This window comes from Microtus oregoni, unplaced genomic scaffold, assembly GCF_018167655.1.
Source record: "Microtus oregoni isolate MIOR12 unplaced genomic scaffold, Mior012 000000F_ref0000247, whole genome shotgun sequence".
Taxonomy (NCBI): domain Eukaryota; kingdom Metazoa; phylum Chordata; class Mammalia; order Rodentia; family Cricetidae; genus Microtus; species Microtus oregoni.
In genome coordinates, this window is record NW_024543059.1 from 48969692 (window position 1) to 48984687 (window position 14996).

Here is a 14996-nt window from a genome sequence, read left to right on the forward strand (position 1 = left end):
GATATAGTTTTCAAAGAGGAGACAATACATAGACTGCACACCAAAGAGAGATAGGGCTTCAGCAGGCTCTGATGAAGGTAGAACCCACTCTCTCACAACACACACATACTGAGTACTGAAAAGTGAGGCCAACTCTTAATGCAAAGAGATGGCCAAGAGTTCATCTTTGTACCATGACATTTAGAGCACACTAGTACTAATTTCAGAAAAAAAAAATGTCATGTTTTATGTTACCCTAATAAAGAGGATGAAGTTAAGGTAAAGCAGGTGTGAAAAAGAGAAAAAAGAGTAAGACTGGAGGTATAATGAAAGAGCTATTAAACAAGCTAATTATTATCTATCTGTTACATGTGGAAAGCATTGGGAAGGAACAATTATTTCCTTTTATGATGGCTAGTACAGAGACTCAACAAATTCTCCATTTTCTTTTCTCTGACATTACCAGATAGGATAAATACAATTAGATTTGGATTCCATGGGCTTCTGTGATTGCAAGGTAGGAAAAAGTAGCATTCTCCGCACTAGAAAACAGGAATTATTTGAAAACAGAAAAGAAATTGGTTTGAGAAAAAAGATTCTTGAAAACATGGCAATATAAATCAATGGGAGAATACTTGCTAAGCATATATGAGATCCTGGATTGATCCTAACACACACATGCACAGAGAGAGAGAGAGAAAGAGAGAGAGAGAGAGAGAGAGAGAGAGAGAGAGAGGGAGGGAGGGAGAGAGAGAGAGAGAGAGAGAGAGAGAGAGAGAGAGAAAGTACATGAAGAGAATCAGGGAAAAGAAATCATTTCCCAAGTACCTTTACCTAGTACCTCAGTATTTGACCTCCATGATTGGAGAAATACATGTGACATACTTTCCAAGAGTCCATCTTACTCAAGAAAAAGTGAGAAAAACAAATTTGATTCTGTATTACTGTAACTGGAATACATTTTATAAATAGCCTTAATATATTTTGTGTGAAACATTCTTAACATATTTTGGAGAATAAAAAATGGCTATTTCAAGAGCTATATATCTTGTGTTAAATTGCTGTTTTATATTTCTTGAATCTCAAGTGCTCACTTATTCTATGACTATATTAGAAAGACATCTGGAAGAAAGTTTAACTGATGAACATAGTGTTTTAGCCATCTAAATCTTGAAGATACAAAGGTCTATTCTATCCTGAATAAATTTGAAATGAAAAGACAGAGACTCACCATTAGACTGGTCTTCCCCATAGTTTTTATGGGATGGCGCATACAAGAACATCAAAGCAAAGACATACAGGTTCCACATTCCATAGATACCAGTGAAGAAAGCACTGTTCACTTGAACTGTGACACCACCCCATTTCCAATGTCCTTCTGTCACCTATAGATAAAAAGGAAGGCATTCAAGTGAAACAGAGAAGCATAATACCAAAATAGAAATCAATCACCATGAAAGCCAGAGCTCTTCTTCAAATGGAAATGTTAAAGGTTTCACATTTTATAAGAGTCCACATTTTAATATGAACTAAATCTGTGTAAATTAAGGTCTCCTGACTAGTGTCAAGTGAAAATTCAGTGGTTCTTATTTTGAATATGCATTAGTATAACTTTGATAATGTCTCTTCTTAGAAATGGAAGTACACTTATTCTTCATTTAAGGGATTGTGTTTGACACCATTCACAACTACAATTTCTTCTTTGCCATCTCCCTATGTAAACAAAAGCTCCCTGAGGCAGAAACCATTTCTAACTTACTTGCTACAGTTGCAACATCTTTGGTGCTTAATGTACCATGTGTGTACAGTAAACAAAAGTGCACATTTATTCAGTAAGGAAAGAGTAAAGTTTTTGGAATTCATTTTCCTTAAAACTTGAAGATTATAGATGATAACTGAATACATATGTAATTTCTAGTAATTAAATGGCAGACACTAATGACATTTTGTATTTATTTATGAAATGTCATTTTAGGTAAACTATTCTTAAAGGTAATTAGGAAGCTTCCATATGCTTTGTGTTTTGTAAGATATGTTCAGAAACTGCTTCAATTTGAGATGACTTGGTAATTGTTTTCAGAGTGCTTTGAAGATATGTGGTTTGCACTAACTACTACAGAGCTATTGAGCTGAATGACTCATAATTTGTACAAGCACTGAGCTCACTGAAATAATTTCAAACACTCTGGCTTGCTATAGGATATTTTATATGTGGATAAGAGAAAGTAATGTTAATGACTTCAACAAAAAGGTTGAGCTTGGTTCCTGTTTATGATATAGTGGGTCTGTGTTCATTCATGCCTTCCTTTGACTTCCCATAACCTATTGGGACCCTAATCCTTGTAAGATGTTAACTATATTTTTTGTTGTTGTTTTGAAAAACTTGGAGTGTCTGGAAACCAGGAAATCCAGTTATAGACTTACCATTGTTATTCTATCTTTTGTGACTCATACATACAACACAACTACCATAAACTCTGACTCATTTTGTAAAATAACTCATTTTATGAAATGTCCAGGTGATGGTTTTGACAAAGAGTTTAAAACCATTTCTTATTTTAGACCATGTGTCACAATTCAAGCTATTTATGACTTCTTAGCAATGTTTCCAAATGCTACGATAACATTAAAATACAAATTGTGCCCACTTTATAAAAATTATACCATGTGGAACACAGACTTATGCTCAATAAATATGATGGTAGGAAAGAGCTTTAAGAGAGTTCCAGAAATTTGTGCTTCTGGTCTAGTCCAGGTAACAGAAAACGCTGGGCTCATTAAAATATAAGCAAGACAGGACAAAGTAGCTTTGGGGTAATGGGCCTTCAACTAAGGAAAGGGCATGTAAGAGGTTACATTTTGGGACATGAACTAACAAAATTCATAATTGACATTTTAAATTTTAGCTTAATATACCTGGTATTTTTTCAATTCTTCTGAAGAGTTACATTGGAATTTTTAAAGACTTAATTATTGTGATTATAATGTACTACTTAAATTATTTCACCCTTCTCTTTTCCTTCGTCTATACTATACCATGTACAGTCCCATACCCAATGTCTTTCAAATTCACAGCCTCTTTTTCATTTAAACGTTGGTGTGTGAGTGTGTGTGTGTGTAATTAAATATGCAAACACATCTATTTGGTCTTAATTCATATTACTTGTATGTATATGTTTTCTGGGCTGACCATTTGGTATTAGGTAGCCAATTTATTTGTTATTCTGTGGATAATACTTTTTCCTCTGCTTTTTTGCATTTCCTGGTTGCCTGTAGTTCTTTATCTAAGATTGAGGCTTCTTGAGCTTTCCTCCTTCTATAGAACTGATATTTTGATTAATTCTTGCCAGAATTTGCATGATTGACTTGTCTAAGGAAATACCTGCAGGCCTGGTACTCACACAGTACTCGATTGATAGTCATTGATACAGAAATGCTATAAGAATGTCTCTGGGAACATAGAGAAACAAAGTAGAGCTAGAACTGAACACAGGAATTCAGCAGAGTGGACTATGAATCACTATTGATTGAGGATGAGTTTTAATGGATGTTGGTCCTGCTCATAATGGAGGAGATTAATGAATTAGGCATGCCATAGACTCCAAATAATTATCTGGGATAGACTTTGAATCTTAACAACTTGTGTAGAAGAATAAAAACAGGCTCTGAGTGGTGAGACTATTGGATTCCAAGATAATACTAGGGCTCTGAAGGACGGGTTTGTTAGCTTGTGTGGGGGAGAGAAAATTCTTAACTGATATTCAGAACTGGGGGAATAAGGCCTTTTAGTGTGTATACAGGGAATACTATCAGCTGATAATTATAACCTGGGCTTTAAAGGAAAGAGATTCTCGAAGCGAAACAATTTTTTCTATAGAAGAGGCTGATGATGTCCAGATGAGGGAAGCCCCAGAGAGATCAATACCATTAGCTGGTGAGGTTAAAGGTTGCGGGAATTATCACTATGCAAGGAGTTGGGGAAGATACTAGGCCAGAAGTTGTAGGGGACCTTATCATGAACTGTACTATTTGATGATTAAGAGCGAGGAAAGAGCAGTGAGGGAGGGAAATAAGAAAGAAGAGGGAGAACAGGGAGAGGTAGAAGAGCAATGAATGAAGGAAGGGATATCTATCTGAAAAGTAGAGAAAATATTACAGTCCATAATAAATCACAATAATTTTATGTAAAAGTGAGAAGAAAAATCAATACATGGTAAGAATTCATTACATCTTGTACTTTATGGAAGGTTGGGGTTTCAAAAGCCCAGACCATGCCCAGTTACCCCAATCTCTGCCTGAGGCTTGTGGATCAGGATGTAAGCTATCAGCTGCTGCTCCAGTGCCAAGCCTTCCTGCTTGCTGTCATGCTCCCTTCCAGGATGGCCATGGACTCACCCTCTGAAATTGTCAAGCCTAATAAGTCGTTTTATTTAAAAGTTGCCTTGATAACAGCAACAAAAATTAACGAAGACCAAAGACAGTATTTCCATATCTTGCCTGAGATTGCTCATCTCAGAAAGTCATAGTCATTAGTCCAAATACAGAAAGTCTTCTTAGTGACTATATAACACAAGGGTAGGACATTATCTTAAACAGGGTTGGTCTTTAAAAGCAGTAGATCAAACAACTACTTGGAAGCTCACTTCATTGACCATTGTTAAAACAGCATATATACACAAGTCTATACATTCAAATCTGGGGTTAGGGGTTATGAAGAAACTGTAAATGCCATGTATATCCTAAACACGGTAACGTATAATTTAGAGTAGACAGAATATGTAATGTTTTTTAGAAAAATCTTTTGAATGAGATGCTCCATTAATAACGAATACATAGGAGCTGAGTCTTTCTAAGAAAATAATGGATTAGTGCCCTCTTTTATTTGGTCTGGGGCATACATGTTGCTAGGAATATACTTACTTAAGTACCCAAAGATTGAACTCTATCTGCAAATGCTTATTTCTTGGTAGGCAACGAGGTAAACTACAAAAATTAGTCATGTAGATATTGTAACTCCAGGATTTAGAAACTAGATTTTTATTTTCTCCCTATGTTTTCTCAACTACTCATGCTTTAGACAGACCAAACTCTAAGCACATTCTCACTATCATGATCCACAATGAGCAGCCTCAACAGATCAGGAATTGTAGATCCAAATTCTTACAATGCAAGTAAGACGAGTAGTCATTTCCTATTTTAACTTTCGTAGAGAAAAAGAAAACTCAAGTACTTGCAACACCAAATAACAATTTGTTATCACCAAATATCAAAAACCATGTTACCCTCTACAGACTCTTCCCTTTTCCTGATTTTACATGACAACAGATTACTTCTGTATAGAGACACATTTATACCCCTGCAGTCAAGTGAGGACAAATCTCGTTATACCCAGTAGTTTGACAACCAACATTCCACTAACAACAAGATTTCCAAACTCCAAACACAGGCTCTCTTACAAGAAACATTTCCTTACAGCTGTCTAAGCCACAAACTGAAGTGATCACACACCAGAAAAAGAACTGGGGAGCTGGGTCTCTGGGAGTTTATTACACATATCTTTACCTGAATATCAGGTCTCTGGGTGTTCCTTCAGTGAAAATCGGTGACCTTCTGTGCACTGTACTTCTTTTCTGTTCCTTGCTAACACCACCTCTAAACTAACTAAACACTTCTCTCTTCTAGAAGGAACAGGACTGAAAGACCAAACTGTGGTACAGCATTTCTTCATTGCTGTGACTCAGATCATTAAAATAGCAGGCATTAAAGACTGAACCTCAGTCCCAGTTACAAAGCCTCAAGGTCACCACATTCTAAGAGCTTCCTATGTGCCTTTCATTCCTGGTCTCAGAGCTTCAAAATCCTAGCAAGATTCCTCACATATATTTCATAGGGCTTAAATGGAAGCTCTCCCAACAAATATAATGGAAGTTTTAAAAACATCCCTTTTACCAAATGCTGAGGTCCATTTCAAAAGTTATCCAATGGATTTTCTTTCAGGTAAGCTCATTGTTGTGACATTCAAAAATGATATTAGAAAATAAATCCTCTGATGACTCTATTAACAATACCAAGAAAACAGAGAGTTATGAAGGAAAATGTCTTAAGTATCTGTAAATAAACTTTTAAAAAAAGAAAAAGAACGAAAAAGAAAAAGAAGCAGGAGGAATGTATGTTGCTAATGGAATTCAAAGACATCATATCTCTTTAGAGTTGAAATCCACCCATCTAACTATTGCAGCTAATATAAAAAGCTGGCCAGATCCCAATAATGTGATAATGAAAAACTAATCATTATTTGCAAAGAAAATCTTTAAATTCTCTCATAAGACATCTTCTACCACTTTAAAGCAACAGCCATACATGTATAAAATTAAATTCAGGCAAAGAACAGCCAGTCATGTTGAGGATTAATTCCTCTAGAATTCAGGTGGAAGGAGTTCTGCAGTTAAGTCACTGAGGAGGGTTGTGGCCCCAAAGTGGGCATGAGAGGACTGCAGCTTTGAAAAATGGCAGAAGTAGGCCTCAGGAATGGAAGTACCGTTCCCTTTCATGTTCCTGAGAACACGGTACATCTTACTGGAGACTCCACCTCTACGTGAGGGTCCCCTTATTTTCTCAGTCAAGAAACTCAGTAGGCCGTATAAAAACACCATATTGCTAAGGGTCTGGAGAAACCAGGAAGTATAATGATCACACAAGGAAATTAGCCAAAAGTGGAGTCAAGCTTAACCCAAACCCTTTCCTTGAATTTGAGTCTTTGAGCCTTAACTGAATTAAAGATGTATTCAAGAGCCAGAGATATGGCTCAGCTGATAAAGGTATTTGTCGCTGAGACTGATGATCTGATTTTATCCCTGTGATTCACATGGTAGAAGGAGAAAACTGACTCCTATTGCAAATGTGATACACACATATAAATGTAATAAAACATACAAATAAATGTAATAAAAATTTTGGAAGAACTCATTCTGAATTAGCAATTGCTTTACTATATTTGGAATAAAGTTTCCAAGGTTTTATAAACGGTTTGATACAAACACACTCCTATTACAAGTAAAAGAAGATGGAGTGAACAATGTGCAAACACATGTAGGTATATTGTTTAAGTTATTTCTACATACGATCAACCTTCATCCAGTAACTGATGGAAGCAGATGGAGAGATCCACAGCTAAGCACCGGGCCAAGCTCCTGGATCCTGGAGTCCAGTCGAAGAGAGGGAGGAGGGATTATATGAGCAAAGTGGTCAAGATCATGATGAGGAAACCAACAGAAACAGCTGACCGGAGCTAATGGGAGTTCACAATTCCAGACTGACAGTTGTGAAACCTGCATAGGAATGAACTAGGCCCTCTGAATGTGGGTGGCTTGGGCAGTTTGTGAGACCACTGGCAGTGGGATCAAGATTTATCACTAGTGTATGAACAGGTATTTTAGAGCTCATTCTCTATGGAGGGATACCTTGTTTGATCTAGATAGAGGAAGAAGTGCCTTGGTTCTGCCTCAAAGAGAGGTGACAAACTTTGTTGACTTTCCCTTACCCTCTCTGAGGAGCAGATGGGGCCAGCGGGGGAAATGGAGAGCAGGAAGAGGGAATGGAGGAAGAACTGAGATTGGCATATAAAATGAAAAAGATTATTCTAAAAAAATAAAAAATGAATTAGTTGCTAAGGACATATTTATAGTAAGTATGAGTTATCTATGATGTATATAATTAAATACATATATATAAATGTATATGATTCTTTTTGAAATCTGAAATATTTTATTTTACTTATTTAGAAGCATTCTGAGAACAGAACCATAGCTTCACTAGATTGTCAAAGGAATTCACACAGAGTTCATAAACTAAAGAAAAATTTGCTAGTAGATGAAAGAATAAATCACCCTTTTCCTAAGGCTATACCAGAATGCTGCTCTATGCTATCCAAATAGATCCAATAAAAGATCCAAAATGACTGAGTTCTAGTCTCCAATTTGTATGCATTTTGGTAAGTTACTAACAAAACTGTTCATGCTTATGACATACCAGGGACTATACTAAATACTTGGCTATTACTTCTATATATGGTACTATTGCATAGTGAAAAAAAGATTAATGTTAATATGTTAAGAAATGTTAAATAACCCACTAAATTACTACATTTCTGGAAAACAGAATGTATGAAAATACCTCAAAAGCCATGATAATGATAATTTCAGAAACATGACTAATAGTCTCTATCCAACTTACCTCAGAAGAACTTTGTGAAACCCATCTGACTAATATGTGCACTCTATATCGGATTTTAGATAGACTTTTTCACTTCTCAAAGTAAGTAATCAATATTTTAAAATATTACAAACATCATTATTGAGATTTTAAAGTACATCAAACTGAGTTTAAGAAATAGTATAAGGAAAATTTTCTATCAATGGGACTTTTGAGTCATGTTCATGTTTAGGTGGCAATGTAATTATCACACAGAATGACTAAAGGCCTGTCAAAGAATCTTCGTTAATGCTAAGTAATGACCCAATCAAATTAGCACATGCTTACTAATGTTACATCACAGGTCTTGAAACATTTACTCTCTGAAATGAAATGTCCCTTCAATATGGCTATAGGTTTTAGCATAAATACTTAGCAACTTTCTTCAAGGTAGGACTGGAAGTCTATGTCATCAGCTTGCGGAAAGTCCCATGCTGGAGTGATCTAAAAAGTGTTTTGCTTAGCTAAAGAAAATAAGCCTCTCTGCTTTTGTTCTCAGCAACTCTGAAAAATCTCCTCTGTTAGAGATGGGGACCACTTCAGGGACAGTCTCTTGAGAAGGCTTAGGATTCACTCACCTGACTAACAATGAAGAAGATAACAGTCATGGCAGCACAGGCTAAGGTGATAAGCATGAGGAACTTGAACCTGAAAATCAGACCCTATTAAAAAAGACAGGAAGAATTGTTCAATATATTCTCTCTTTCCCCCTGCCCCCTCCTCTCTTCATATCTATCTGTCTGTCTGTCTGTCTGTCTATCTACTTACCAACTTACCTATGTGCAAAACCAAATCCCTAAGAATGACAGTAAAATCGTTCGACATGTTAACATCCTTCCTGTAAAGGTGAATGTAGCTGAGGGAATTCTTAAACAAAATATTTTCTATGTTCTTATCTCTCATGAAGCAATGATGCTGGAGTCTATGATTTTACATTCACAACACATCATTGAGCTACAAAGTTCCCTGATAAACAGGTTATATAATTCTACACAAAAGTTAAAGTTACCAAACAAAAGCTTTCTACAGTTATAATAAAATTCTTCTCCAATTTAGGGAGGGGTGTTGTATTAGTCAAAGTGAAATCAATTTGGTTTAATATTCTCATTTGTCACTCCAGCTCTGGAAACAGATAAGCCTGAGAAAGTACTTTTGGTTTCCAAAATTATCAGGGTTTAAAGAATGGTGCCTACTGATTAGGTGTCTTCTGTGCGGACTAACTGTGCAGTACACCATGATTCTGCAGTTTCTCCTTTTTTCACATAAAAAGTAATGAATCTAGTCAATGTGCCACCTGCATTAGAGATTGGAGGAGGCTAGGTGTTTCTCTTGAATAGCTAATATAAACTAGAAGCAGATTATTGAACTATACTTGAGCACCCGCTGGATATTTTAGAGAATGTGTACTACCAAGAGTCTGGTAAGCATGGATAAGAAAGATTGCTCAGAGAATAATAGCATTGGTTAAACATATTTAGCAACCTGAACTCAATTTCTTGAATCCATGTAAAAGCCAAAGTAGAGAGGTGAGTGTTTACACATCCTGCTAGAGATCATTAGCATAAATTCTAGAATGAACTAAGATAGCTGCTTACCTCATAGTGGAGCCGTCGGACTTTGCTCATGGCTGGGAGACTAGACTGCTTCCCACTGATGTTTCGAAATACCTGAAATACCATGAAACACAGAAACAGAAAATAGAGGCAGAGGCAGATCCCTGCCACAATGATGAAAGCCATCTGCAAGTGTACAGTGAAGGAAAGGACAAATTTGCCAAGAACATGTGCTAAAAGGGCACAGAACTCCTCAACAGCTGTGTTGGAGGCACTCAACATTATCTCCAAGTGCTCAAGAGGTTTTAAGGAAGGTACTACTATTAAAACCTGGTTTTCTGATGCCACTGATTAGGGTTTTCTGACACAACAATTTCAGAAGGGAATATTCAAATAATGTTATAAGCCAAGAAAAAGAGAAAAAACTGTAGTCTAATTTTACAAAATAGAGTTGGGTCCCTCTTAGAGCTAGTAAATCAGCATCTGTTTTTCAAGCATATTTTAAGGAAATTCAAATGTGTCATGAATTTAAACACACTAGTATAGTGGATATTTGTTACTAAATGGGAAACTGTTTAAAAATCACTGAGAGAGTTCAAATAAAGATGCCTGAGTCCCACCGTACATATATCTATCTAATCATAACTTTCTAGAAAATGAGGGTAAACATGTCTGGAACCACTCTGCTGTGCTTGGACTTTTCTAAGAACAAGACTGAGATACCCTGGGGAAGGCATAAATGGAGTAAGTTCAGTAGCAAACGAAAGGGGAGGGAGTTGGCAAGGATCCAAAGGATGGAGAGAAAAAGCAGGGACTGTGGATCCAGAGAGTATACCCATTGGAGAAATTCTGAGACCTACCACCAGGGCACAGAGTTTGAGAACCAGCAAGATAGAGAGCAGTGTGAATTGTCAGAACAGCAGAAAACAGACTGCAGCTCCTCTTTCTTCTACCAGCTGGATTCCAAATTGCCTATATTTTTCCAATATTTTGACAGGTAATAAACTATACATCTACCTTTCTTTAAGTAGTATATTTAATGCAATTATTCCTTCTTTCCTATGACCAACATTGCCTTGGAATAAAGAGAAGATGGTTAATTGTTGCAGGACTTGAAATTTTATTTGCTTCCCTTGCCTTTCATCCTACGCGTAAAATGAAAGGGTTGAATCAGGCATTGCAATTGTTCGTCTTGTACAGTTACCACTGTGGGGGATGGGAAGTAGAGGAAGTTCAATTCTTCTAAATTAAAGGTACCAACACTATGTATCTGGTTCTCTCACAAAATTCTGTGGCATTAAGAAATTGATATAAATACCACCACTAAACAAAGTATATTCAAGGGACATGTCAAGGCATTACGTGTTAAGAAAGAGCAGAACTCCAGGCTGCCCTCTCACTACAGAGAAGAGGCTTTTTCTCTTAGAATATTAAACAGGGTGCTAAGAATATCAGATTTTAAAATAAGTACCATTAAGGAATAGGTTAAGACTCATTTTTCTTCACTGAAGTGATGCAGATGGTGATAATTTGGACCAATCAGGAGCCTCAGCATTGCTCAAGAACTAATTACCTTAGTGTCAGTCCCACTGAGTCTCAGGAACTAAAGGTGGTTTTATGAAGATTTGACAATAGTTTCACTGGATAAAGGACTGGCTTTCCTATAGAAGCGCTGCATACAAGTCACCTCAGACCCCAGCTTTCCTACATAATGGTGACTTTGGTCCCAAGCTTTCTAGAGCAGAAGTTTCCCTCTCATATAGGTGACCTCTGTTCTAGGAACCAGAAAGTATCTCTGTGGCTCAAGAAGAAGCTGCAAATACCTTATAAAATAGATGATTTAGGATATACTTCAGTCCAGAAACTTTGAACTGTATCTAAAACCTATGGCACAGGGAGATCATGAAAACTCCCACTTTGGCTGCTATCACAGTCTGAAAGCACATACTAATTCTTCTCAATATTTATCTCTAATTGTTGCTATTGGTCTGAGGACCAAAGCCCTGGCTGAGCTCATCTAGAGAGTATCTGCTGAAATACAGAAAATGATCATGAAGCCCAGACAGATAGGGAGACAAAAATGAAACCTCAAATATATCAAAGAAGGATACAGCCAGTTCTGTCCCAACATCTGTAGTCCAGATACTGTAGAAAGGATTTGTGAGTTGCACTCCTCTATAAAAACAAAAACAAACAAGATGGAAAATGAAATACAGGTGCAGAGCAGAGCTTTTCCTTAATATTGAAGCAATGAAGAGAGGCAAGGGGACCATGGTAGGGATGTTAGTGTACCATATTTAGAAAATAAACTTCAGAGAGTATAAGGGCATATAGAGCTTGAGAATATGATCCAAAGCACTTTGAATGTATAAAGGGATAAGCCTTTGGTTTTGTCACAGACTTCTGAGCATATGACTTCTCCAATATTTAATCCCATGGACAACCAACCACCATTCTTCATTTAAAAACTCCTTCTAGAAAGATGGAAGTAGACAAAGAATGTCACATTTCATCTTGGAGTGACTTCAATATCTGCTTACCTCTCACACATGTCAAATATGAAGAGGCAGAAAGAGCCAACAGCAATTGGTCCAACTTGCTTCCAATACCCTGCAATGTGATTCCGCTCATGTTGATCCTAATATAAAACAAATTTAAGAAGGAGAAGAGCAAATCTATTCCATAGGCGATCTAGCTAATCACCTACTATGTACTTGATAGATGATAGCATTAGAAACAAAAGAAATAAAACTCTCAGTGTCATGTCAGCTGAAGGACATAGCACAAAGCCCAGTCACTGGGGTTGTCAATAAGAATGCACACAGCACTGTGGGATGACAAAGAATGACGTTAGGGAAATTTTTGTCCCACAAAATAAATTGTTGTTTAGTAATAATTTTTGTTTATAAAGGTAAAATGATCACCAAGAAATAAAAACAATAAGGTACTTCATTTAGCTAAGTTTATCTTATCTTCATCATCACAAGGAACAATTTTCCACCCCTATCTAATTTCCAGAGTGTCTTGAAATATATCCCAGGTTAGCCTGAAACTCAAAGTCCTTCTGTTTAAGACGCCTGCATTTGCCAGAAGTACAACATGAAGTATTCCTTTGGATGGGCAACGAAAGAAAAAGAATATATATATATATATATATATATATATATATATATATATATATATATATGCCTGTAGGCAGGGTTGGTGGTCTATACAATCTTATTGTGAATAATCACCCTGGTTGGGGCCCTACTGTCCTTATCTCATTGCCAGGGCATCTCTGCTGGAGGACCCGTCATATAGTAAAACCTCTTAGGTGGAATTTGGTTGTAGGTAAATTCCCCTCTTCTTACACTGTTCTCCTGCAGAGGGAACTGGCTTCACAAATTTGATTTTAATGATCAAATCATAATGAAACTTAAAAATAGCCTCTGCACTGGCATGATGGCTCAGTGGGTCAAAGCAGCTATGGCTAAATCTGAAAACACAAAATCAATCATCAGGATACACACAGTGAAAGGAGAGAACTCCAGAAAACTGACCCCTGACTTATACACACACACACGAATATACACACATAGACACAGACACATGGACATACATATATACACACACACACAAATAAATGTAATTTAAATAAACAATTTAAAAGCATTCTTTTCTGAAGCCTAACTTGAATATAAAAGTTCTTATTGACATAACTGCATCTTAGCCACAATGTAAGAATGAGATCCATCTTATTTTTATTATGGTAACTCAGCCTTTCTTAAAATAGAATTTGATGCCATGCAAAGAGGTCAGTATTCTCGGGTAATGGGTGTCACTGGATCACTTGGCTAAGCTGCTAGCTGAAAAAAAGGAATGAACACATTGCCTGGTAGTTGTCCTGCTTTTAAGTCTAGGGAAAGCAGAAGGCAAGCCAAAGGGCAAAAAATAAAAATAATGATCAGACTTTATATATTTCTCTTTCACAGCATTATTCCTTTTTCTGTAAGGAAACAAAAACTCACATACATTAAGACTTTTTACTACATTTCACAAACAAGGGCCTGAGATTAGGGCATTTGCCTCAAAACAGTCAGTAAGTTACTAGTGAAGAAAGACTATGAACCTGCAGGGATAGAGTTAGACCTATGGTCCCTCATTTCTTTTACCTTCCAATAGCTTAAGAGAGGCATAAGCAAGTAGACTTCAGCTCAGCAACTTTCTCAAAGACGCTTATGGACAGACAGATATCCCTTCCCCAGAAGTTCTTACCATCATGTGTTCACCACAGAAGATAATCCAGAAGGAAAGAAGCATTGCATAGAAGATGCCCTGCCGGATGTCACCAAATAACAGCATCCAGGTCCAGTCAAACCCAATGGAAAACCATTCCACAGGGATATTGATGAATGTCATGGAAATCCCAAGAGCAAAGATGACTCTGAGAAAGTACCCATAAGAACCATGTTACTCTGGAGGGCAAACTTTAAAAGTCTGAAGCAAATTTTGAGAACTGAGATGCTATTTATTCAGATTTTAGCTAATTGATCACTTTCTTAGCATTCATGTAGTTTCCACTCTGGGATACAAAATGTCCTAATTTACATCTCTGGAAAATGAAAGGGTGTAACACTAACCTTTGTATCACAAAATAGAGTCACCTGAGAAATACACACTTTAACCCTGTTCCCTTCTTAAACAGATAAGTTTTACTATAACTAGACCCTCTTACATCTTCATAATATCACTGATCCAATCATTAAGAATACACACCATTACTGTGATAACCTTGGCAATTGCTAATTGTGTAAGTATATTTGTTTCAATAAAGAATTATATAACTACACATAAATACAATTGGCAACTTGTTTTGTTTTCTTTCACCACACTATTTACTTGCCCCTTCTTTATTAAAATGTCATTCTGATTTAAACATTTCTATATCCATCATTTGCATATGCTTATAAGCCATAAATAATGTACCAAGAATGCTGTTAAGGCTACAGATACATATATGAGAAAGTCTAATGTTTTAACTCAGGGAACTGCATTTAATGGGAAAGCCAGACAAAAAGGCATTAAAGTAAATTGGTAAGCAACATCATCACAGTTTAGAGGCCTTTTACAGAGACAGAAACTAAGTACATAAAGAGTTGAGGAAATGAAGGTGAAAAGGGCAGAGAGAAGAGTCTAAATGGATGCAGAGAGGCTTGGAAGAGCAGGGATATT

At 36.6% G+C, this 14996-nt stretch overlaps 1 protein-coding gene across 1 annotated transcript in view; it reads right to left on the minus strand.

The window, feature by feature from the left end:
* The window catches only part of Wls (Wnt ligand secretion mediator), a 97028-nt gene that overhangs the window by 13836 nt on the left and 68196 nt on the right, over positions 1-14996 (minus strand). Inside the window, exons 6-11 of the mRNA XM_041650593.1 lie at positions 14040-14208; positions 12323-12420; positions 11894-11957; positions 9825-9968; positions 8808-8891; positions 1211-1364 (exon numbers count right to left, since the gene is read on the minus strand). Coding sequence (XP_041506527.1) covers positions 1211-1364; positions 8808-8891; positions 9825-9968; positions 11894-11957; positions 12323-12420; positions 14040-14208 — 713 coding nt within the window. The remainder of the gene's footprint in view (positions 1-1210; positions 1365-8807; positions 8892-9824; positions 9969-11893; positions 11958-12322; positions 12421-14039; positions 14209-14996) is intronic.